Source organism: Danio rerio, chromosome 7 (genome assembly GCF_052040795.2).
Source record: "Danio rerio strain M-AB ecotype USA chromosome 7, GRCz13ab, whole genome shotgun sequence".
NCBI classification, from domain to species: domain Eukaryota; kingdom Metazoa; phylum Chordata; class Actinopteri; order Cypriniformes; family Danionidae; genus Danio; species Danio rerio.
Window position 1 is genome coordinate 23486262 of NC_141027.1, and position 27408 is coordinate 23513669.

At 36.4% G+C, this 27408-nt stretch overlaps 2 protein-coding genes across 28 annotated transcripts in view; both read left to right on the forward strand.

Annotated features, from left to right (window-relative positions):
- htr2cl1 (5-hydroxytryptamine (serotonin) receptor 2C, G protein-coupled-like 1) overlaps window positions 1-22342 on the forward strand; it is a 186930-nt gene extending 164588 nt beyond the window's left edge. For 6 of the 15 annotated variants that reach the window (XM_087258326.1, XM_087258327.1, XM_087258325.1 and 3 more), the window contains 2 exons: window positions 10175-10414; window positions 19795-22342. In XM_087258326.1, the coding sequence (XP_087114452.1) occupies window positions 10175-10414; window positions 19795-20756 (1202 nt within the window). In that variant the 3' untranslated portion in view covers window positions 20757-22342. 15 annotated transcript variants of the gene reach the window in all.
- A 1603-nt stretch (window positions 22343-23945) lies between these two features.
- Window positions 23946-27408, forward strand: part of zgc:109889 — a 48449-nt gene continuing 44986 nt past the window's right edge. For 11 of the 13 annotated variants that reach the window (XR_015494762.1, XR_015494763.1, XR_015494766.1 and 8 more), the window contains exon 1: window positions 23946-24198. The gene's annotated coding sequence lies outside the window, so the exon portion shown is untranslated. 13 annotated transcript variants of the gene reach the window in all.

Here is a 27408-nt window from a genome sequence, read left to right on the forward strand (position 1 = left end):
ATTAATCAAAGCGAGATGCAAAGGGCCAAAGGCAGCTGGACCAATCAAGAGATGAAAGACAAGTGAAATTAGAGAGAGGTTTATTTCGGTCATCAACATGCAGATGAAGCTGCATGTTGACATGCGAGAAAATGTTGCCATGTTAATGATGTTTCAGACCCTCATTTGGTATACAGCCACACAGTTCAGATCAGTCAACATACAGTTTGTAAATTGCAACTCAGGCTCATTATTGATATGTACCCCATATACATTTCTGGAGAGCGTAAAATGTGTCCCAGAAGGTGTGTTTTTTTCAGTTTTTGTTTGCACAAATCCACCAGAGGCCGACTGATATCCCTACCCACCCCTTTCGCTAAACCCAACTGACAGTGTTTTCGAAACTATGACTGAGGCGATATTTTATTTATTGCCTTTTGTTTTTTTAGCTGCTTTCTGGAACAGTTCTTTGCTGGACTAGAACGCCGGTCTGTGTCTCAAGTCCGTTGTTGCATATATAAAATTTGGGAAATATTAAAAAAGAAAAAAAATATATATACACAGTTGAAGTCAGAATTATTAGCCCCCCTTTGATTTTTTTTTCTTTTTTCAATATTTCCCAAAAGATGTTTAACAGAGGAAGACATTTTTCACAGTATGTCCGATAATATTTTTTTCTTCTGGAAACAAAAGATTCTTTCTTTTTTCTTCTTATTTGTTTAATTTCGACAAGAATAAAAGCAGTTTTTAATTTTTTAAACACCATTTTTAAGGTCCAAATTTTTAGGTTTTACAGAACAAACCACCATTATAAAATAACTTGCCTAGTTACCCTAACCTGCCTAGTTAACTATTTTGCTCTTTGTTCAAATGACCTATTAATTCTTGAGATTTTTTGGGACAGCTTAATTATATATATACACACACACACACTAGTTTTATATATACATATTTACACTAATCCGTTTTAGTTTTAAAACACACAGGTTTTGCTATGGTTACGCTTTCCATCCACACTACTAGTTTTTGTTTGTTTGCTATTTGGCTTTATTTAATCAAGCACCTACTTAAGGTTTCTTTGGGAAGTGCACACTGATTTCTTTTCATCTCTTGGTAACAGTTTACTTTAAGGTGATGTATTTACATGCGTGCCATGCACATGTCACAGACTGGCAGTAGTAACAATAGTGACATATACAATAGTATAACAAAAAACCAGGGAAAGCTAACAAGATGGGGAGTGACATGAATAAACACGAGGGCAAAACAAAAATAAACACTAAAACAAGACAGGGACTGTAACACACATTAATAATTACAATGCGTTATGCATAATTACATGTTACTAAGCCTAAGCCACATTCTAAATCTAACCACATTGTAAGTACATGTGATCAATTAATGTTACTCAGTAGTTGAATGAATAGTATAACTATGTCACCTTAAAATAAACTTTAACCTATCTTTAAAATTTTTTTTTTAGAAAGGCAGGACAGAGAAGAGCAACAATAACATGGAAAGACATTGTGAGAGTGGAAAGAATGTGTTTTTGAGCTATAAACTGCGTAAACATGTTGCATTACATAAGACTACTTTAATCAGATTCAAAATCCAAACTGGAAAATATTTGTTTAAAGGCAACGCTGTAGAAATGGTGCACAGAACAATCTGATATGATTTATTTATTGATTATTATATCTCAAACTAATTTTGTTGTCAATGTCAAATTCTTTTCACCCATCATTTTTAAAATGGTGCAATGCAGAGCCATACAGTCTGGCTTGAAGAGATTCAAGTTCACTCCACAATGAAAATTCTCTCATCATTTACTCATCCTCAACTTGTTCCAAACCAATTTGAAATTTCTTTCTTCACAAAAAGAAGATATTTTGTAGAAAGTTGGAATGCAGCAGCCATCGACTTCCATTGTATATCTGTTCCTACTATGCATGTCAATGGCTGCTTTTTCCAACATTTTTCAGAATATCTTGTTTTGTGATCAACTAAAAAACATGTCATTATCGTTACTCAAAGCTTTGTGTGCTTTCCTAAATAGAACTTAAAATAATCTAAAGTTCAACTTAAATCTGCATTTTAAAATGAAGAAAATGAGGATGGTTGGTATGCAAATACCAACACTGGCTCATTCTGAAAACATAGCCCTATATATATTTCTGGAGATCCCGAATAATGTAGTCAGAAGTACGTATGGCTGCATTTTATCTTTAAAACAAACACTACCGGGCAGTATGATGTTGTTCCTTTTCACGCTTACCAGCTGACAAACCTCCATATGGGCAGCTTTACCACTGTTACCAGTCTGTCCAGTAGATCGCTATGTACAGTACGTCGGCTGACTTGAGACGCAGAGAGGAGTTGACGATGATGATGGGGTTTGAGTCCGGTGAAGAACGGTTCCAGAAAGCGGGTAAAACAAAAACAGCCAAAAAATAAAATAAACAAGTAAATCACAGGGTGAGAATGTGGTAAAACCTGAAAATGTGGTAAAAATCAGGTGAGGGTCTTTTTTTTTTTTTTTGCATTGCTTTGTTTAATTGTTGGTTGGTTTTAGGAAAGGAGGGTTGGTCAGTCAGTCAGTCAAGATTGGTGAATTTACGAGAGAACAGCAGGCGCATGAGAGACATTTGAGATCTCAAAAAATGTACACATCGACCTCTGGTGGATTCATGAAAACAAAAAATGCAAAAAACAAAACAAAAAAAAATGCAGCTCCTGGGACGTATTTCGCGATCTCCAGAAATGTATTTAGTGGTACATTTTCAGAATAAGCCTGGGTTGGCAAAAGCAATGGAAAACTGGAGGGTGGACATGTTAAAGGATTAAAAAAGATTAAAGTTTGTGCCATATGAACACAACATCAACTTGAGCACTTTATTTCACATCCATGAAAATATTTCAATAGTAGTTGAGGCTAGAAATGTACAACTTTTACACTGGCTGCCTTTTTTTTCTACCCGCAGGAATTAAACCTTCATTTGACAGCTTGAATCTGACCTAATACCTTCACTACCTCCTCTATATCCCACTTTATCTCTTTCTCCCACCTCACATTTAACCCCCTAGTCTGTAACCTGGCGAATCTGGCGCTGTCATTTTTTTTCTCATTTAGGAAAGGTGTAATTGCATGTGCTGTGGGCTATTTGAGCGGACAACAGCACATGAATGGGACCACCGCAGAGATATGGACAAATAAACGAGGAGGGGGAAAACCCCCTCGCTCGCCATCTGTGTCAGAACACTTGCTGCTCCTGCTCTGGCACAGGACTTTGTTATCATTAATTTCACTAACTTGGCATCCCACATTCCCCTCATCTTCAGTCCAGGTGTTCTGAGCTCCACAATGCTCTGTCTGGATTTGGACTAGTCTCATTCAGCTCATGATTGGATTGCCTGCGCTCGCTCCAGGCTTCAATAAAACACTAAATTGACGGTGACTCACGCCTCGTGTGGCGCTAATGTCATCTGAACCCTCAGACATGCCCCTCTAGACCTGTAGCCCTTGCTGTAAGAGTATCTGACCCTGCATTACAGCTTGTCCTATCTAAGGGACGTTTTCATTTGGCCACTTCTATCACCTAAAAGCCTACCAATCCAAGGCTGAATTTTTGTATTACAGGTTTCAACTTAAGGTCTGTGAAACTAAAACTTAGCAAAAAGTTGAAAGTTGGTCTTCAAAGCCTGTATTATGGATTATAAAAGGTCATATTTTGGTTTTGGGGGTCTCCAAAAACAGTTTCATTGTCTTATAATATGCATTTATTTTTACTTAATTATCCCAACAACTCTCATTATGATTTGTTAAGTGATTCAGCGGTTCCCAAATCCCCTTTGAGTGATGTTAATCTGCGCTGATTGGTTCGATGACCCAGTCTGTTGTGATTGGTCGACTGCATTCAGCGCAAGACGGAGAGAAACTCCCACTATGGTTATTAAATAGCCAGAGTGCAGAGTATGTGTGTGAGCCCAATGTAGGAGTGCATTAAAGCAATGTAGTTAAACACCAGCATATTTCTCTATTCTTAGCCATAACCCCAAGTAACGATACACATTTAGTATTAACCCACACCAGGGCTGGACTGGGGCAAAAAATCGGCCCTGGCATTTTGAGCCAGTGCAGCCCACTAAATTCAATCAAAATGCTATTTATCTATGCACGTCCAATATTGTTATCAACTCATATTCTATAAAACACAAAAGCCATATATATGAAATAAATAAATAAATAAATACAAACTTTAATCTCAATTTAATTTCTGTATACTGTCCATAAAGATATTTGTTGAGTTCTAAAAAATACACTATTCATTCATTTATTTTTCTTCGCATTAGCCCCTTATTTATCAGGGGTTGCCGCAGTGGAATGAACTGCAAACTAGTCCAGCATGTTTTATGCAGCAGATGCCTTTCCAGCCACAACCCAATATTGGAAATCACCCATACACACTCATTCACACACACTCATAAACTACAGCCAATTTAGCTTATTCAATACACTATTCACTCAGCCTATATTCAATAATAAACATAACAAAAACTGCCTGCTAATGCATGGGTAAATCTTCAAAGGGAACAGTGTACTTCATTCACCTCATCTAAACAATGAAAACATAATATAAGTCAAATTTGTTTCATTTTGATATTATGATTAACAGACACCAAACAGCCTCGTGTAGCTGCATATTTATATAAGCATCATCTTCACTCTGCATATTTATAACAAAACAGGGCTTAAATATAACTGTCTCCTTTCATTTTCATTGAAAAGAATGAACTTTACCCTGTCTCTTTTGCAGAATATCAGTTTTAATAACCAATAATGGCCATTATAACAGTATAACGTACATTAAATTAAAACAATAAAGGTAAGCAATCAGTCAATGTGCAGAATCAGTGTATGTGGTTACATAAATTAATATATTAGCTTATCTTTGCACTCAGCCAAAACAGTTAACTGAGAACAAGTGATTCAAATGACATAAAAATTGTTAGATAGAGAAAACAATATGAATTCAATATCACGTTTAACAACTATAGTGAGATGAGATCATAGAGGAAAGGAACTGTCTGACATGCACTATACTCTCACCTGGGGTTTATGCTCACCCACTGAACTACTGGCTGGTCACGTGATTTGCGCTTTTAGCTGTGTACTAGAATGAACGGAGAACTTTTCAGAACCGCTAAATGAAACACCGGTGTATTTCCCGCGATTTCTCTGCGCCTCCCTTGCGTTTCTTCTCTCTGACTCTCGACTATTTTGACAAATACACACAGACGACGCACGCTCACACGCCAAAATAGGAGTTTGTGATTGGGCCAGCCCAATGTCAATACAGAAAAGAGCCAATGGGCTGCAGAGTGTCATATGGGCCGGCCCGGTCTGTCTGTCCGGGAAAAAAAGCATCTACTTTCAGAGAGTCACAGATCACAGCAGCGTCAATTAATAAGGCAGAAAAAAAACGATAGGCTGCTAAGCCTTTTATGGGCCGATCAGATCATAAGACGATGATCAGCCCGGCCCAAAAAGTACGTCGGCCCACCGGCCCACTGCCAGATGGCCAGTCCGCCCCTGACCCACACAATGGCAAAAGTTGACCGCGCCACGCATGTGTGTGAAAAACTGTAGGTGGCCATAGCAAAGACAAATTGCAGAGGATCGCAAGCTCAAAAACGCATGCGTCGCATTTTCAACATGGTTTTAGACGCGATATGTGAATAGCCCATAAAGATTTAACCTGAGAGATACAGTACAAGCACTGATCTATAATAAATAAGTGATTACAAGAACCCAGGGACATTCTGATAACAAAGTCTTGCGGTTGTTTCTGGAGACCGCAAAATACCTCCCGGGAGATACGTATTTTTGCAGTTGTTGTTTTCGCGAATCCACGAGAGGTCGTTGTGTGCGCTTTTTTGTATCTCAAATGTCTCTTGCGAGTGGCGTTTGCGCCCGCGCTGTTCTCGCGAATGACCGCTGCCGACAGATCGTCTGTCTGAATAAATGATTAGCTGGGCGACCGGCCAATCGACTGACCCCCCTCCTCCCTCCTTAAATGCTACCAATTTTATCTTAAAAAATGAATTGTAGCCATACGTACCTCCGGCTACATAATTCGAAATCTTCTAAAATGTCCACGGGACTACGTTTTTAGAATGAGCCTGTGTTGGATTACAAGCCACATTGAGTGATTACATGTTACAACACACAATTAAATGCATATGTTGCAGACTATACAAAACGAGGCAACCTTTTTAATCACACTTACAGTTTGTATAGGAATGAGAAACACTTACAGGATTTGGAGGAAGAAAAAACTGGTAAATGTAATCTGTGTAACAGTTACTGACAGTCTCATACATTCATAGACTTTGCTGCTCCTTCCTTTAATTTCAAATGGCCAGTGAGTCCCTTGTTGGAGCATAGTTTTTTGTATTACTCATCAGAAAATGACAGTAACAGTATATATATCTGTATCAATTCCATGATCACCTGCGCTCCGTTAGTGACTGAAAGGAAAGACGCGTTCACGTTTTACCGGATCCGGCACTTCATCATGTGTCAAACTTGATGCGTGCAGGCAAAAGATCCAAACACAAAACAAATCATTCATTCAACTCTTACTCAGGGCGATGCGGTGGAGCAGTAGGTAGTGCTGTCACCTCACAGAAGAAGGTCGCTGGTTCGAACCATGGCTGGGTCAGTTGGTGTTTCTGTGTGGAGTTTGCATGTTCTCCCCGCGTTCATGTGGGTTTTCTCCGGGTGCTCTGGTTTCCTCCACAGTCCAAAGACATGCGGTACAGGTGAATTGGGTAGGCAAAATTGTCCGTAGTGTGAATGAGTGTGCATGGATGTTTCCCAAAGATGGGTTGCAGCTGGAAGGGCATCTGCTGCATAAAAAATGTGCTGGTTAAGTTGGCGGTTCATTCCGCTGTGGTGACCCCGGATTAATAAAAGGACTACGCCGAAAAGAGAATGAATGAATGAACTCTGACTCAACTCTTTCCTTTAAGAATCAATAGTTTTATACACTGTGCACTTTCAGATTTAAACCTCAGCTGGATGTTTTCTTTTAATTAGTGCTGTGTTACAAACTGCATGGACGATCATTTTCAAAAACCCATAATAGGGGCTCTTTAAGAAACTCTTGATACATTTGTTAGGAAAATATCACTATTTTTGTTGATAAGTTGTCCTAAATCAACATGAATCCTATATCAAATTGTGATGTTTGGAGGATTTTTTGGTTTGGGACTGTAAGTAGCATCTAAAATGTGAAAAACACTAGAAAATACCCTGGAAACATCCCAAAACATCTTAGCAACTGCATAGCAATTCACTAGCAACCACCCACAACATCCTGACATCTTTGTGCTGATTTTTGCCCTGAATGGCAAAACCACTGTACAAATGTATTATTTTAAAAGGATACTTCACCCAAAGATGAAAATTCTAAAGTCCCTCAAAGATCAAAAATTGAAGTAATAGGTGTGTGAGAAAAATGTTAATATTTTAAAGTTTTCCAACTTGTCCATAATTTCCAGCAAACTGTCAGCACGTTGTGCAAGTCAGCATGCTGTGAAACATGGAAAATTCATGACTTACTCTCAAGCAATTTTAAACGAGTTTCCATTTTCTGTTGAACACAAAATAAGTTTAGAAAAATGTTAGAAACCTTGATGACACTTTAAAATAATGGTTCATTAATGTTAGTTAATGTATTTACTTATATTAACTCTGAATACTCTTGTAAATCATTTGTTAATGATAGTTCAGAATGAACTAATGCATTTTTAAAATCAGAAGTTGTGCTTGTTTACATTAACTAATGCATAATGTGTCAATATGAACTAATATTGTTTAACTGAACATTAATGTTAACAAAGATGAATAATGGTCCTTTTCTCCAGCCGATCATGTTTACACATATTCTAGTTGTAGTGTACTGATATCATAATGGGCTTCTTTAAAAAAAAAAAATAATAATATATATATATATATATATATATATATATATATATATATATATATATATATATATATATATATATATATATATATATATATATATATGTGTGTATATATATATGTGTATTTCAGAAGCTTATTACATATTACATATTGTTTTCCCTCTATGTTCTTTGATTGCCATCTTTGGTGTTGGCTGTTTTTTTTTTTTTTTTCCAAAATAAATTTATTGGGTTTGAACTACATAACAAATACATTTAAAAAATAAATAAAAAGGCAAATGGTTAAAAATGTGAAAATAAATATGTTTATGAATTACATAAATTCAAATAATAAAAGTACATAATTAAAAAATTTAATAAATAATAACAATGTTCAGTACATTTTTGTATCTTGCATTTCACAGCTTTCCAGTGTTACTGATTAAACAAATTTGTGAACTGTTGCTGAAACTTAGTACATCTGAACAACAATAGGAGACACCAACAAGCAGTTCTAAGGGTCCACGCATATTGTGCGCCACCAAATATATTATAGATATATGAAATAAACATAACTTGGTAACTGGTGTGTCTGTGTTGCCTTCTCTCTAAACTACAATCCGATGTTATTGCATTTGCTTCATCGGTCGTGAGAAGACACATTTTGCTTCATTGGAAGTGTCCAACTTCTCCTCTCGTAACCCCACGTTTTGCTTGTTTATGTGAAGGGGTAGGGGTGTCACAATTCTCTTTGGTTTGAAGGTGTAGGGCTAAGAGGAAGGGCTAGATAGCCCTTGAAACTGGGATTTTACAGGACCACACTCAAAACCAAGGCATAAGAAAATTTCCCAGAATACACCAGCCACACGGAAGTAAGGAGATGCACAAATTTATATTTTTTGTCATTATTATGAATTTTTACGACAAACAAGGTTAATTTTTAATACACTCATAACGGCGTTGCTTCTTTTTACAGTGTCTACTATAATGTTAATGTTGGTTTTGTGTGTTTTCATAAATGAATTTGGCCATGCTGTAAACATACAGTACAGTTATAAGCTCATTTCTTAGGGGTAGATTTGAAGCCCTTCTCTTTTACACTCTGTTTGAAGGGCCAAGGAAAAGGGCAAGGGGTATGAAAATAGAATTGTGTTTGTGCCTTTATGTTGTATTATGCCATCTAGTTGTGCGAGTATTCTCCCTGAATTGTATTTGTCATTTCCTTCCTTTTTTTTTTCTTTCTTTTTTTTTTGGACAATATACTTAAATATATAGTTTCATTGTTTATTTTGTGTACATTTAAAATGGTCTGTATGGATTATTCACATGATTCTTATTCCTCCTGTGTTGTGTTGTTCTCTGTTGTGTTTTCTATTTTTTTTTTACCTGTCTGTGCAATAAAGTGTATATATAAATGGTCACACTTTATTTATAAGTTACATTGCATCGACATGCCAACTAATTCTCATTGGATTATAAATGAACTGTTGGGTTGGGATTAGGGTTAGTGTAAGTTGACATGTACTTGCAAAGTTTCTTACAGTCAGTTAAATTTCTGTTGAAGGACCAGTATCAACAGATATTAAGCAGACAGTCCACTACTACTCAAATGGACCATCAAAATAAACTGTTACCAAATAAATAAATAAAAAGAAAAAGTTGCAGATAGGCTATAAATACTATGTGGAAAAAAACACAGTTTCCATCCCAGGTGTAACAAAACTGTCACTTCCAAATGAAGCAGAATTTGAATGTGCGTATAAATGCAAATAATTGACCCAGTTATTAGTGAATAAGACATTGTTTTAATCAAATAATGTAGTAAACAGGTCACCGTGCCATTTCCAAAAAATTGAGCTCAACTAAAACTCTGCATTAATAAATCAGAAGCCATGGCTGGAACGGTCTGTTTTATAATTCTGGTATTGCATCTGAAAGGTTGACAGTGTGCATCTCTGACTCTCTTCGAATCGACACAACTCTAAATGACTTAGCTTTTACATAACCTGACTGTTTCTTAATGTTGGTTATTTAAAGCCTGCTGACATAACAGTCTCTTTTAGCTCTTGGTCTGGAGTCAGTCGTCTGGACTTTCATAATGCGATTTGCCAGGACCACTTTGCCTCATGTCTCCCCTATCTATTCTTTCTTTCTTAGTATCATTCTTTACTGTGTGACTGTTTTATTACAGATGTTTACAAAGCAATCTCTCTCTTTGTGTTTTTAGATTATGCCTGGCCACTGCCCAGCGCTCTCTGTCCTATTTGGATATACCTGGATGTGCTTTTCTCAACTGCTTCCATCATGCACCTGTGTGCCATTTCTCTCGACCGCTACGTGGCCATACGCAATCCAATTGAGCACAGTCGCTTCAACTCCCGCACCAAGGCCATGCTGAAGATCGCTGCCGTTTGGACCATTTCCATAGGTCAGAGAAACACGGATTTGATGATCTTGAGTAAAACAGGTGTTGTGATGAAAAATGTTAAAGGATGCACTCCCTTGCTGAATTTGTTACCTCATTGCCTAATCCCTACCACACCTCCTAATCATAACCCTACGCACATGCTGGCAAATGAGGGGAAGTGTAATTTGGCAGGGGTGCATTCTTTACTCTTTGCGATTTTGTACTAATACTACTGTATATGATTGTAGCATGTCAGACTGTACAAACATGATCTCAGTTTGCAAAGGGGCTCTTTACACATCATCACTTCATGACTTTCAGTTTACTCTGACTGGATAGCCATGTACAGTTGGCCACATACCTCTGCTGAACGAATATGATACTGATCTTCAAATCCTGCGCTATTGACCTTATTCTGCAATGTGGAAGTGTACTCGTTTTTTCGATTGTTTTACAACTTTCAAATCAATTGCCTATAGGAGAAATTACTAGGAATAATAAATGGCAGAAAACTGTCAAACTACTTGTGTTCTCTTTAAACAAGTGTGTTCATGACTATACACAAAAAGCAGAATAATGTAATAACATCACATAAATTTTCTACATCAAGAAGCTAAACAAGCTGTTTTGAATGTCTAAAAATCAATGAAATCATAAGTCTCAAACAAAAAAGCCTCAGTCTCAAAAAAATAAGTCTCAAACCAAAAAGATTCCAATGGCTGCACCTGCTCATCTATGGAGAATGGTTATTGTGATTTCACCAAGTAGAACATGTTCCTAGATTAACATTAATGTTGATCCTGGAAAAACATTCCAAATCACCCAATCAGAATTAAGGGATAAGTTTACCGTTTATGTTAAGTTTAGGCTTATGATTAGGATTATGCACTTCTACATGACTGCTATACAAGATTATTTGCCTTTGATTAATGGGAATTAATGGGAATAGTGTACAGTTATGGTTGGGTTTAGAGGAAGTGAATAAGTTTGAATTATATATTCGAACAAAAATGATGTTCCAGGATCAACATATTAATCCAGGATCGCATTGTACTGGATGAAATCACATCCACCTTGAAGAATAAGGTCAATATGCAAATGTAACTTGGTTAAATATATTTAAATTGCTTTTTTATTCTTTTTTATTATTATTTACAGAAATGTGAGCTCTATGATTTATTTGGTGTACAAAAGTTTTTTTTTTTTGTATGTTGACTACAGGCTTTGTACTTCACTCAAGTCACAGTAAAACATCCTCACATTTTTTAATTATTGCCATTATAGGCTAGGTAAAACATCTATTTTTGGCACATAGATACATGCAAGACATCATTCAAAACTGTAAAAAAATCATTCAAAAAGGTTTACATTCATTTGTGTATAATAATATGCCAAAAACAAAACACTGTGCCTTTGTAAGGGAATTAACGCAATATTTTTCTATTATTTTTCCTCTCCGTACACAGAGATAGTCTACTATAGGTGCATGACACATTTCTGTTGTTAATGCTGCTATTTGATTTTAATTTAGCATTCCAATATTATCATTTTAGAGTTAATGGCCAAAAAATACAATGAAACCAAAAAATAAATCAAACAAAATAGACACCCCAAACTGTGGCACTAGGTTTATATCTATAATAGCTTAGATTTAACTCACTTTCACATTTATTTGTTTACTTTTTGGGAGGAATCCACTTGCTAAGTCATGACGTTTTTTTTTCAACACATTTTTAAACATAAAAGTTTTAATAACTCGTTTCTATTAACTGATTTAGTTCTTCTTTGCCATGATGACAGTAAATAATATTTGACTAGATATTTTTAAAGACACTTCTTTACAGGTTAAAGTGACATTTAAAGGCTTAACTAGGTTAATTAGGTTAACTAGGTAAGGGTAATTTGGCAAGTTATTGTATAACGATGGTTTGTTCTGTAGACTATCGAAAAAATATCTTAAAGGGGCTAATAATTTTGTCCTTAAAATGTTGATGGCTTTTATCCTAGCCCAAATAAATCAAATAAGGCTTTCTCCAGAAGAAAAAATATTATCAGACATTCTGTGAAAATTTCCTTGCTCTGTTAAACATCATTTGGGAAATATTTAAAAAAGAAAAAAAAATGTAAAGGGGGGCTATTAATTGTGACTCCAACTGTATATTGTGATCATGATTTTCTAAAGTATTACATCGCTTTATAAATGTTTATTATTACCATTTGTTGAGTCTCCCCAACAGCTTGATATGTCGGTTGGACCTGGAAGCCACTTCACATGACGTCAAACTTAACAAGTGGCTACAACTTATGCTGTATATTTCAACAACCAGATGCATCAAGGTGTTCCAGACCCTCCTGAAGTGGTTTGATTAAATTGATCCTCTGTATATCCACCTTAAATGATTTTTGGGGGGCATTTACACCTACCCTTTTCAAAATTGGATTGCTAACTGATCAGAAACAATACATGAAGTGATCAAGTGTAAACAGCCCCTTAATGTCAGACTGCACAACAATCAAATTTCACCAAACACAGACTTACCCAGAGTTAGTTGAAATCATCCATGGATGGCACAGTAAGTAACACTCATTCTAAAATGGTACCTCTTCACAACATAATCTGTAGCGCTCATTTTGCTTATAACATGAATTGATAATAAACCAGAAATGACTGCACTTTCAGATTTAGTGCCCTTATTAGCTCTTAGTTTAATAGGAAAGTATCTTAAAACGTCGGAAACTGCCCAAACTCATTTGGAGTGAATATTAATTTGCAAGGACCTTCCATTGGCTGTCGGTGAACATGTCAAACCAATAATGAAAGACCCCAAATTTTAGTCTATGATTATGGGTATTTGTTGACTAGAATAGTGCAAAGAAATGCCTGAAAAACCTTGAGAAGAAAAGACTAGCACACCATTATTTTCCTGTCTCAGTTGAGGTCTTTATACTGTTGTACAACAGTACCATTCACACCTACTAAAGCCACTGTAAGTCCACTGCCGTCTATTACTGCGATCTATTTCATTGTTTGACGCTGCCAGATTATGTTGTTGGGGTTTCTTGAGCCTCCAGCTGGGTCTAAGAGGCCACTCTGATCCACCACAATGACAATTATTTGAACTGACATGGCATAAACAAGCAGCGATTTGGTGATTGTAGTGATTTTCTCTATTCTCACACAGAGAAGCTCCTCTAAATTCGAAGCTTGGATTAATTGAATGTTGTGATTGGCAATCAGATACATCTATAGTCAAGATCATCACCTACTGCTCAATAAAGTAAACCACAGTCTGTCATTGTGTGTTTATTGCTAAGGAATTTCTAGGCTAATGCATTAGCGCCCTCTAGAGTCTGACTTTTGACATCTGATGTAAGGTGACCATGAGTTATCTGATCCAGCAGCTGAGAATTGAGGGTTTTAGTCTGCATAGACTGATTGATTTGATGGCTGTTGTTTGAAGTTTGGAGGATTAAATTTTTTAGAATTGAAGAATATAAATATTGAATACTCTCCAGCTTTCACTCTCCTACGTTTCCTTTCACTAAACAGTCTAGAAATGATCAAATCTGAACTTGCTTTTCTTTGAAATTAATGCAAGCCTACACACTCATCCGGATATGCTGTCTCTCTTTCTCTCACCCACACAAGCTTTGCCTTATTTTTTTTTTTTTACTGCGTCAATCTCATTGTGTGCTGCAGTGTTATTTTAAGGTTATTCAAATACATTTTAAGTATTTATTAATATTTAGAATAAGCTTTTTTATTCAATTCAATTTGTTTATTGTCATGTGCACAGTGAGGAAACTTTCTTATATTTTAATTTGGCCGTTAACTTTGGAGGGTAATTAGAAATGATAGTTTGTTATATTTCTAGTTTAAGACATATTTAGTTTACATATGTTGGTTTTACTCATTTTAATTTCACTTATTTTCATTGTTCATCCAATATTTAGAACGTCAGGTGATGCAAAACATATTTTTTTTAAATATAAAAAAGATAATTTGCTGTAAATTTACTCAACTTCAGACCATCCAAGATGATCAAACATTTACTTCAGTAAAACATTAAGAATGAATTTTACCTAAAACTGTGGTCCTTAAAACTTCAAGTGATTGGCTACTAAGACTTTGAGAGTAAAAATGAACAATTATGACTCTCAATTCCGTACAATACCTTAAGGTCTTATAAAGCTAAACAATCGATCTGTGTTACTGTGCATTCACAGCGAGGCGGTTAGAATGTCAAAGTTCGCTCTGGCCACCTTGACAACAACTGTAGCTGCGTCCCAAATCGCATACTTATGCACTATTTTACGCCATTTTGTAGTATAAATAGTGTAAGTAGTGTGTTCACATTGAAAACTCTCAAAATAATAAGTGCACTTTATTTACCCGGATGATGCACTCATTCAGCCGCTAAAATGAAGTGTGTAATGATGGACACTTCACGCACTCAACGACCGCAGGTTTGCTTACGTAGCGGAAGGGGCGGAGCAATCGGGCGCACATGTTGAATAACTTTATTTATTTTGGATGGTGAAAGCAAAATTCTCCTACGAGAGTGATTATAGCGCCTCCCGATGGTGAATGCAGCAATACTCACGGCAGGTATTACTTGATAATTCAGTCGTTTATTTCACTGATTTGGCAACAGTCAAACGTCTTCAGGGAAACGGTTTGAATTTCCGCTTAGTAAAAATACATAAGTGTGCCATTTGGGACGACACTACATACATATACTATCCTGTTGAGTGTGTAAGTGCATAAGTACATAGTGCATGAGTGCATAGTGTATAGTGTGCCATTTGGGTCTGCCTTCCCTGCTTTATGGTAAAGTCTACACCGGATACACGGCCGGCCGGAAGTGCCATATTCACATCAATTTACGGTAAAGTCTAGATTGGATATGCGGCCAGCTGGAAGCGCAATATTCACATCAATATAGTAATTTTTTTATGACTCTGTATAACAATATAATTAGTATTTTTACAGTACTGTAACAGTTGGGTTTAATGTTGTGGTGGAGGTAGGCGTTAAATAAAAAAGTATTTATTGGGTAATTTAATAGATAGCATAAATAATGCTTGGTACAACTACTATATTTTTACGTTACTGTAATGGTTGAGTTTAGGATTGGGGTGGGATAAATGTTAATAAAATACAATAAATGAGAAATTTTACAAATAATTAAAATGATTCTTAACTTCCGGCCGCAACAGTATCCGATCTAGCAACGACCCCGGACTAGCAACAACCCTGCTCCACAGGTGAGAATGTCAAAATTCACTACACTTGATTTCATGTTCATGGGAACCGTTGCAACATATCAGCAAATCAGCTACATTCCTGCATAAAAAAACGTGCTTTCTAGCGTGAAAATGTTGCACGTTTTTTTATCAATTTCATTCAACTATGGAAGATAGATATAAGATTGTTGGGTATGGTGTGGCTTTGCTCCACTTATCCAACATGTGTCCATATGTCTAAGGCAGCAATACTGTTTTGTACTGTTGTTATAGTTAGCATGGGATTCCCGCCTTTTTTAAGAGAGAACAAAATATATATAACATTAATGCACATCAGTAACTCTCTAGTATCTTTTTTTTATTTATGTCACTGTAAGATAACATTGTAAATAATTGGAAATTAGACGACTGCAATAATCAAACCCTTGGGAAGAACTGTGGTCGTAACCAAAGTTCACAGGTCTGTGTTCTCTGGAATCCTCTCAAGAGGTGGACATCAACATTCCAATTGTTTGGGTTGTGGCCGGAAGTTAACGAGAATTATTTATATTATTTATTAAATTTCCGGGCGAGGCAGTGGCGCAGTTGGTAGTGCTGACGCCTTACAGCAAGAAGGTTGCTCGTTCGAACCTCGGCTCAGTTGGCGTTTCTGTGTGGAGTTTGCATGTTCTCCCTGCCTTCACGTGGGTTTCCTCCAGGTGCTCCGGTTTCCCCCACAGTCCAAAGACATGCAGTACAGGTGAATTGGATAGGCTAAATTGTCCGTAGTGTATGAGTATGTGTTTGTGTGGATGTTTCCCAGAGATGGGTTGCGGCTGGAAGGGCATCCGCTGCGTAAAAAAATTGCTGGATAAGTTGGCGGTTCATTCCGCTGTGGTGAACAAGAAAATGAATGAATGAATGAATTTATTAAATTTCCCATTTATTGTATTTTATTAACATTTACCCCCACCTCAACCCTAAACCCAACCATCACAGTAATGTAAAAACAGTAGTGTACCGAGTATTATTTATGTTGTCTATTAAATTACCCAATAAATTGTGTTATTTAACGCCTACCTTCACCATAACCCTAAACCCAACCATCACAGTACTGCAAAAATATAAATTATTGGTTTACAGTGTCAAAAAAATGCTGCTACAGTATATTGATGTGCTTATTACACTTTTAGCCAGCCTCGTATCCGATCTAGACCGATTGCTTGCCGCCGAAGCGCGTCATAGCTCATTACCATAAAGTTGACTTGATTTCAACTCTCCTTGATGCCTACACCATCCGCAGACACACTGAGCTGCTCCTCGTTGCTTATCGTTGCTGGCTCCCATTGAAAACGATTGACTTCTGACTACTTTGATGCTCTCGCCGACTTTGGTGTGAACGCACAGTTAACAGTTTAGCCTATCCAAATGAACAGCTATTATAAAGAAATTGAATCAAGTTATCAAAGCTCATTAATCTTTTCTTCATTGTATAGTTTAGACATTTTGATTAATGAGAAGTAAATGAATTTCTCATTTAGATTTTGCGTTTGATCACATTTATAATGTTCATTAATATTATTCGTCATGCACACATCTATAATGAAAGCATTCGATTACTTTTCTAACTTTTTATGCTCATTTAAAACTAAATTTGTAGTCTTTAAAAAAAAACCTACCAAGATCGACATGTTTAGATTTTATTATAACTATTAATGTTTTTATTATTATGTGTATATGTCTGTTCAAACACACACCCAAAATCCAGTGTCCACTTTTCAGTGTTCAGATTTTTTAGGTGTTCAGATTTTGTTTGGGAAACAGCATCTATTTATCACTATAGAGCACGTCAACTGACAGTCACGCACTGCTACATGAACTGACTGTTTTGAGGATTGCATAGTAGGGTTGGAGGTACCTGTAATGGAAAGGAAGGGAATCCCTCCATTTTTTATTTAATTTAAATTACTTCCACGCCTAAAAAAAAGGGTTGCGTATAGGGACAATCTTGTATACGGCTCTTTGACGTTTATTGCCACCCATGTTCGCCGCTGGTCGGTACGGGCCCTTTGACAACATTTCGTGGGTGTTGTGGACGAAAGTGAAGAGCTGGAGGGTGCCGGGTAAGGGTTTATTCTTGTTATTGATTCTGCCACTATGTTGACACATAGGTATTTGTAGCTCCACCCTCTTTTGAAAATAGCACTGGGAGTACAATCTCATTTTAATTTAAAGCGATAATCACCAAAATGGCACAATATGCATCAAAGCCTAAAAGGGGCTGTTTTAAAGAGTTATAAAACATTATTTGTGGAGTATTTTGAGCTGACGTCACACACACACTGGGTACAACAAAGACTTATCTTGCAGCTTGTAAACAGGGGCATAATATGTCCCCTTTTAGACATTTGCATGATAGTATTGTTGTAAATAATGTCCAGGATTTTTCTTTTGCACAGAATGATTCTGCATGAGGAGTCATAGTTATTTTGTTTGTATTTGTATTTTAGTATTTTTTTTTACTCTTTAACTGCCAGTAGCCTTTGACTTCCATTTTATAAACAGTTAAACCCCATGGTTTCAGATTTTAAAAAAAATATTTCTTAATATTCTACCAAAGAGTCATCTATATCTTGGATGGGTTGAGGATGAGTAAGAACATCGCATGGTGATCTCTTTAACAATAACAACTCTGTCCCATCATCTTTTATGTCTCTTGTTTATCTATTTACTCCACAGAGGGTTCCTGTCCCATTTGCTAATATTAGTTAGCCGTAGTAATGACAGTGTGGATGACAGAGAGTTCACACATCTAACCTCTCTCCCGTTTGAACGTGAGCCCAATGTTTATTTGATTCTAATCTGGATGCAAAACAGCTAGTTTGACAGTCTGATTCATCTGCTCTAATTAAATAAATGATTCTCTCTATCAACCATAAGGACAACTGATCTAGCTGGATAAGAGAGGGTTTGTCTCAGAAATAGATCACGTATGGTCTGTTGTTCTTTTTGTTCTTCAGCATCTTGCATTCCAGGTGACTGATTATATTTTATTTTAAAGTCTGCAAAAAATCTGAATTTCACACGGACTAGCTCACATTGTTATTTTTAAGGTGAATAATTTATCTGAGGGGGCGACACAGTGACTTAGTTGTGAAGGTCGCTGGTTTGAGTACCAGCTGGGTCAGTTGGCATTTCTGTGTGGAGTTTGCATGTTCTCCCCATGTTCGTGTGGGATTCCTCCGGGTGCTTCGGTTTCCCCCACAATCCAAAGACATGTGCTGTAGGTGATTTGAATAAATTAAATTGGCTGTAGTGTATGTGTGTGAGCGCAAGAGTGTGTGGGTGTTTCCCAGTGTTGGGTTGTTTCTGGAAGGGTGGGGGAGGTATTTGTGGTGTTAGTACCATGGACTGGTCGTGGTGATCACATACTACCAAAGTTGATGACCGGGGGAGCTTGGGGTTGGATTATAATGGAGACGAACCAAAAAGTTGAGAAAGGGTGGGGGACAGGTTATTTGTGGTGTTAGTAACTGTACCGTGAACTGGATTTCGGTAGTGATCAGATACTACCAAAGTTGACGACTGGGGGGGGGGTGGGGGGGTTGGTTGATGTTGGAGACGAACCAAAAAGTTGAGGAAGGGTGGGGGTTGTTATTCGTGGTGTTACTAACTGTACCAAGGACTGGATTTCGGAAGTGATCAGATACTACCAAAGTTGACGACTGGGGGGGTGGGGGTTGGGTATTGTTGGTTGGAGACGAACCAAAAAGTTGAGGAAGGGTGGGAAGCAGGTTGTTTGTGGTGTTAGTAACTGTACCATGGACTGGGTTTCGGTTGGAATTATGGGAGACTCATGGGAAAAACGTGACTGTTAGCAAGATGGTGTTTAAAGCCCAGCAAATGACTTTCAAGCTGCTGTTCTCTCCCTCTTTTAATGCTATCTAACATTATTTGAATTAATCCTGAAGCACTTCCTGGAATTAATTGAGTTTACATTAATCATGTGACGATTAGACATATTGGTCTTCAGTTGTCACACCTCTCTTGCTATATGACTCTGAGTTTGCTATGAGGGAATGAAGTGTAAAAGGAAGCTCCGGCCATACTTTATAGTCTGTTTTAGTTGGAATTACATTAACATACTGAAATAAAAGTCTCTGCAACTTCCAGTTCAGGCAGACTCTAACATTCTCTCTGTTACTTCACTGCAGGTATCTCAATGCCCATTCCAGTGATTGGACTGAGTAACAGGGAAAAGGTCTTGAAGAATGGCATCTGTGCTCTAAACGAGGAACTCTTCATACTGGTTGGCTCTTTTGTTGCCTTCTTTATTCCTTTGGTCATCATGGTGGTCACATACTGTCTCACCGTCCAAGCACTTCAACGCCAGGCCACAGTCTTCCTCTATGAGGGCAAAGCTTCTTCCCAGCAGCCTTTGCAGCCTCCAGCTCCACCTTCTTCCCAGTTGGTCCCACCATTGGCTCCATCTCGTCGCAGCAGTCTGAACTGCTTACGGATCAGCAACAGCGATGGAAATACACTCGGTTTGACCGTGCCCCCAGACACTATCTCAATAATCCCAAGTTCAGAAGCGCCATCTCAAATGAATTCACCCGCAGGACGGGACCCAGCTGGAGCTCATGGACGACGGGGGATGATGCAGGCCATCAAGAACGAGCGGCGAGCATCCAAAGTGTTGGGTGTAGTGTTCTTCCTCTTTCTATTCATGTGGTGTCCCTTTTTCGTCACTAACGTACTGTACGTCCTCTGCCATAGAACCTGTAAGGAAACTCTACTCACGGAACTGCTCAACGTGTTTGTTTGGGTGGGTTACATCTCATCAGGGGTCAACCCTTTAGTGTACACTTTGTTTAACAAGACCTACCGAAGGGCGTTTTCAAACTATATGCACTGCCAATACAGACACGTAGGGCTTAAACCCATCACTATAAACGTTCCATGTCCATCCCATGCGGTAGTCACACCTATTCTGATGTGTGACAAAGTTTCCATTGACCGGAATAGTAACTGCCGCAATGGGGATGGGAATGGAATCCGAAATCTGGAGACTCTTGACATAGACACTGACACCGGACTGGAGTTGAAACCTGGAATATCAGAGATCTCCATAAGCAGCGGTCACAGTCACACAGAACACACCAGCAGTGTCTGAAAACAGGACAGGGAGTGACCAAGCTTTAAGTGTGGAGATGCTGTGCCCATGAAAAAAAATGTTACTCTGATGAACTGTCTCCTTAACCTCAGCTCTAACACAGCATAGAATGTATGCTGAATTAGCTCCAGAAACAATAATCTGACTGAGGTCAGAAAAGTGAGGGGGAATGTAATATGAACGAGTGTGTGTTTGTTTGTGTTAACAGGTTCAGATGTTTGAATGCCATTAAGTAATGCATGAACACCCAGTCTCTTATCAAAGCAGCACTGGACATTATGAGACTGCAGTCCATGCAAGATAGAGTGGTAGCGTCCTCTTGTGGTCGATCGAGTAATTACAAAACAATCTAGTGTGAATCCAAAAAGTCCCTGTCATCCAAGCTAGTTGCATTACAATGGATGAAGCTATGCTGTCTACATACACTTGCAAATCAGATCATTCTTTGTGTAACTTGTAAACATATCCAATGCTACATGCTGAATCCTTTGAGTTGCAGTGAAACAATAATACAATATTCGGGTCATCATGTATTTCCTGCTCTAACAATGTAGAGGAAATGACTGCAGTTCTTTCCTCTGACCCAGAAATCTGGACCAAATTAAATTAGACAAAAGGGTTACATCATACCTATCTTAAAACTTTAAAACAAACATTCAAAAATACTAAAGACACAACAAATATGGCTTTAGTTTTGTTTTTAATGCAGTCCAAATTTGAAGCTTTATTTTTCTTCAGTTTTTAGTGTTCAAGGACCGCCCAGAGGCCATCTGACTGACATGTATAGAAACCAATCCCAGTTTGTTTTGTTCAGCGTCATTTTAGGGATCTGAAAATGACAAGAGTAGTATAACTTTAAAGAGTCTATGCCTGAAAGACTCGTTTGAAATCCCAGGGTTTAGTTGTACTTGTAAGTTCTAATTGTCACTTATATAAACACAATGGCTTTCCATATGAAGATGTATGGCATTATGATGGCTTTTTGTCCAGTTGAACAGTTAAAGAACGAGATGTGCCTCTCATGGAAATCCTGTAGATTTCATATAATTAATTGATGATTTCAAAAGTCTTTCCAGTTTTGTTTTCCATAATCAGCAGACATGCCAGCAATCCGTGGGTGGCCCAAACTGCTTCTCAAGGATAGTTTTTTCAGCAGGTATTGAAGTAATTCAGCTCTCCTGTGAATGTAAGGTTTGTTGTGTGCTGCCTCATCAGTTGGTCATGACAGAGCGAGAGAAGAAGCAAAATTGCACAAGAGACATGAGTACTAATATCATTTACTTTATATGGACATTTATTTGGTGTCCATGGCAACAGATGTTGGTCTGCAAGACCAAAAATGATCATTTGAGGATGTCTAGGAACTTACAATGTAAAAAGCTGTAAATTTTTGCTGTTTTCCTGTGTAGAGCCTTAGAATTTCTCCTCTATCGCCTACCCTTGCTCAAAGTCCATTTTTATACCATAGCCTGTGAATGTTTACCAGATCCTTTTTTGTTTAAAAAAAACATATCCTTGCAATGTCATCTTTTTGTGAAGCTGCTATTTATTTAATAAAAGACAATTCTCATTCATTCTGCAGCATACCTCAGGGTGGTAGTCATTGTGTTTTGTCAATTGAAGCATATCCAGCATGCATGTCATTTGTGTACATCTACTGAAAATGGAATCTATTTTTTTCCAGGACCATGGACAGCGCCAGATGTGACAATAGACAGGAAATCTTTACACTGCATTGCATTTTTACCCTTTGGTTTAGACCATTTTTACACACACACACACAAATAGTTAATGGATGATTTGTAACAAAATCATTGTTCTGTGCATGCTATCTCTAGTTTGCAATCTATTTTGGTATTTTGCCTGTACATTTATATATATATATATATATATATATATATATATATATATATATATATATATATATATATATATATATATATATATATAATAATATTATTATTATTATTAATATTATTATTAAATAATATATAATAAATATTATAAAATATTAATTTGGTTGTGTAAACTTTATAAACAATCAGCCACATTACATTACACATAACGACTCAGTTTATTAAAACTACTTAAAGTGAATGTATTGTCTGATTAATTATTGCCTTATATTATTAATATTATTATATAAAATCTATTATCTATAAATATCTATGAATCTTAATATATTTTATAGCATATTTTACTAAAACATTGTGCTGGTGTTGTCTTCAAGAAGATAGAGATTGTTTTACTGTTAAATGTAAGCCATTTGTTTTTTTACATTTTGTGTCAAAACAAAGTTCAGTCCATTTTTATCCATTTTATAAGACTGGCAATGCTGCCATCTATTGTTAGAAATATGAATAAACATAATATGAAACACATTACGCATAATAATTTGAGCTCTAATGTGCAGAATTTGGATTTACACTCTAATATGCAAGAACAAATTCCTAAATTGTTAAGTGAAGAGTTTCACTATAGAAAAACTCATACATTTTATTTTACCTGCTAGCAGGGGCGGATTTAGTGATTGGGGGGCCCTAAGCAGTTCCAGCCATGGGGCCCAACAGTCCTAAAATGTAACCATTGTAGTTTTATTATTTATGTATTTACTTATTTATTTATTTTGAAGTGTTTGTCTTATATCACTGAATCTTCCATGTTCTATCTTAATGAAATCTCTACATTTTAAATTCTGTTTTCTTAAAATTCTCTTTTTTTTTTAAATATTTAAAATAATGAATTGTTTTAAAAACTGAATCTTAACCTGACTTGACTGCTCCATGACTAGTAGTGTAAGAGGAATTTGTGCAGATGTTGTAGTTACGTTACATTTTAATTTGTTAGACCCTCACCATACAAAATATGATTAAAAAATAATGTTGTGTGTATAATTTATACTTCTAGGCAATTATTGGCGGCCCCCAAATTTCCTGAGGCCTTAAGCGGCAGCTTACTTCGCTTACTGGTAAACCCCCCCCTGCCTGCTAGCTTACTTTTTACACGGGCTTCACGCGTGGCACTGGCGTTAATCAAACGATATCACAACATAAAACTACTCAATAAAATCTACCTTACTGAAGGGATCATTTTTGCAGAGATTTTCTGAGGTAAAGCAGGTTTTTTTTCTTCCTCCGCGGGCCGCGGCTTCAGATTGTGCTTATGTTGGTGGGAGGTGGTCATGGCTTCGTTGTGCGCATGCGCTCAGAGCAGCGTTTGTCGCGCTCGAGCAGAAGACTCGACGCTGTCAAGGAAACGCGCACGCTGGACGCATCGCTCCGAGATTTACAAACAACCCAACCTGTCTCGCGCATCGTTATTCACAGCATCTTTTGCAGAAATAAACATCATTTGACCGACGTATGCGATGTAACAAAACAGAGGGAGAGCGATATTAGGATTGAAATCAGAAAGACGCCTCGCCAGCGCTTGATATACACAGGTAAACGGGCTTTTTAATCGGTTTTGCATCTCTCATGGGCTCGGACAAAGCTGAGCTGCTAACGCTAACGTCGTGAGCAAATGCTGTGTTTTGATGAAACGAAAAGGCTGTGGTGTGTTTGGTGTGTTGTATGTGTTATGGCCGGGACGATGATTTATGCTGTTTCGTAAAAAATGTTAATAAAATGGGATGTACATTTTATTTTTATTTGCCTTGGCGAGAGATCATGTGGTACGAACAAAAAAAATGTCTGGGGTTGACTGAGGCTGGGAACTTTGTTTGTAACTGCGACGTTATACATCCATATTTTTATGTTTACATAATTTATCAATCCTAAGTGGATTTTGTATGATTAAAGGTCCACAATTCCATATGGCTAAATGGTTTTTAAGGTACATTGTATTAAGCCATCAAAGCCAAAATATGATGAAATCAGGACTATTTTTTTATTTCCTTTTTTATTGAGGTAAAGTTGGTTTTATATTCATACATTTGGACTTTCTCCTTAATAATAAAATTTTAAAAAGGTGTTCTTATCAAATTCTCTATTGTGAAATCATATTAGCTGCCACTGACTATCAAAGTACAACATTGTTTACAGTCAAATAAAAAGTGCTAATGTTGTTTTCAAGTCATATTTACATGTGATTTCAGACCGAATATTCAAAGTACCATTGTACACAGTATAGGGAACATGTCACAAGTTTTCACTGAACAAATATTCAAATATAAAATTGACTTTAGCTTAATCCTTTTTTTTTTCAGTTGGATGTCTTAAGTGTTTGTGTTAAAGCATGTAACGTTACTTTGAGTTATTTAAAACAGATGTATAAGTTTTGGATGGGACATTTTTCAAATAAAAATGTTTGTAACGTGAATATATAGATATATTTAAAACTATGATGTACTAGGGCTGGGTGATTTGGCTTAAAACCAAATTCTGGTTTAATTGAACATTTTAACTCGATTATGAATAATGAATATATACTTACATATTACAGATGGGAGATTTTTAAATGAAGGGTGTGTTACTTGATTTTAAAATAATTGAAAGAAACACACTATCTAGTATCTAAGATTATTTGTTGAACATCAACTTTGTACAAATAAAATTAAAGCACACATTTCCTAAAACGAACAATCACTTTTTTACTTATAAAAAAATGGAAAATATAAATAACTTGCACTTTTGGAGACAAAATGAATTATTTTCAGTGTTTTTCAATGTTCATATTAAAAGTAGAAGGTATAGGGTACCTATAGTAAAGTAGGGTATGCGACCGTGCGAAAGCTGCACTATCCGGACCATACATGTGCACTTGACGCAGAAGTATAAACCAGCCAGAGCAGGGTCACATGAGTCCACATGCGGTAGGGAAAGTAATCGAAAAAATTTACCTGAAAAAAAAATAGATTGATTATAGGTTCTGAATGTCGATTTCAATTACTTTTTGATTAATCGCCCAGCCCTATAATATACTGTTCATGTCAAAAGATACCCAGGCCCTAAAAAACACATTACAGTATATTTTATTGTGAGACAATATCAATTTTATCAAATTTACCAGAGTAAGTAATTGATGTCGAGTGCGCTTAGAATTTCAACAATGTCAGCTTTTTAATACTTTTGACCACAAGCTAAAATGGGTCTGTTTACTGTGGCATTGTTGTTTGTTCTGCCTACTGGACTTATAAACAAGTCGTTGGGGTAAAGTTGGTTTTACATTTGCACATTCTGACTTTCTCCTTAATTTTAGTTTAATATTGATAAATATTATTAATAAATCATATTTATCATTTCGGAAAAGTATTATTTAGCAAATTTTAAATGGTGAAATCATAATAGCAACCAATGACTATTGTTCACGGTCAATTAAATAGTGCTTATGTTGATTTGTAGTAATTTAAATGCGATTTCAGACACTATTCAAACTAGAATGCTAAACAATATAAGTGTCGGTAAAGGAACGAATGTGAGAATATAAAACCAACTTTACCTCAAGTCTTTTATTGAGGTAAATTTGGTTTCATATTGGTACATTCTGACTTTCTCCATAATAATATAATTTGGGAAAAGTATTATTTGCAAATTCTGAATGGTGAAATCATAATAGCAACCTTTGACTATCAAAATACAACATTGTTCACAGTCAATTAAATAGTGCTAATGTTGTTTTGAAGTCATTTAACTGTGATTTCACACCCAATATTCAAATTAGCATGCAACAATATTAGGATCGGTAAATTAATGAATGTGCGAAGTATTATTTTTATTATTATTATTATTATTATTATTATTATTATGAAAGTATAAGTATTTTAACATACAGTCCAAATATATACAGTACAAGCCAAGTCTCACAAACAAACCATGCATTCTTAATGCCTAATATAGATTTTAGACCTAATAACAGACTCCTTTTAAATATATGTTTATTCGTTCTTGCGTAAAATATGTTGAGGTTTGTTTGTTATTTGAACATGCTCAATTTTTAAGATTCTTGAGATTGAAAGGCAGTATATAAACTTATACACATAATAATAATATTATTTTGATATTTTTGTTTTTTGTTAATTTTTTTTTTCTTTTCATACACAGTGATTTTTATTTATTTATTCGAAAATGTTATTTTCAAGTCCCAGTGTGGACTTAGAAAAATGATGACGCAGTTTTAGTCATGAAACCAATTCAACTAAAATGGTGGGCAACATTGTACAGCTGAAGATTTGGATGAAGATGTTAAAGATTAAAATCCTTTTAAGAATACTTATAGTGTTTTTAGATGAAAATGCAGTTTTCAAAGTTAAACAGATTTGTGTAGACCAACGTAGTCTAAAACATTTGATTTCATTGAAACTTATAGACTGTACATGTACTCAGCTTCAGTTTTTGTGTTTGTGTGTTCAAGTAAAGCACTGCCCCCACTTAGATTTCAGCCACGACTTTCTCATCTGAGACAAATTTGGGAAATCCCAAAAGATTGCTGAAATCCTAGGCTAATATTTGTGGTCTTTGAGCGTTGGTTTGACATGTTCACAGACAGCCACTTAATGCACACTGCGATCAGATTTTCCCTTTGAAGTTCTGGCAGTGTCAGAAGATTTCAGACAGTGTTCTGCAGTGTGACAACAGCTGCGATGAGCTTCAATCCAAGAACCAATAGGAGCATAGAATCTGATGACGCAATCCATGCAACAATTCAAATGATG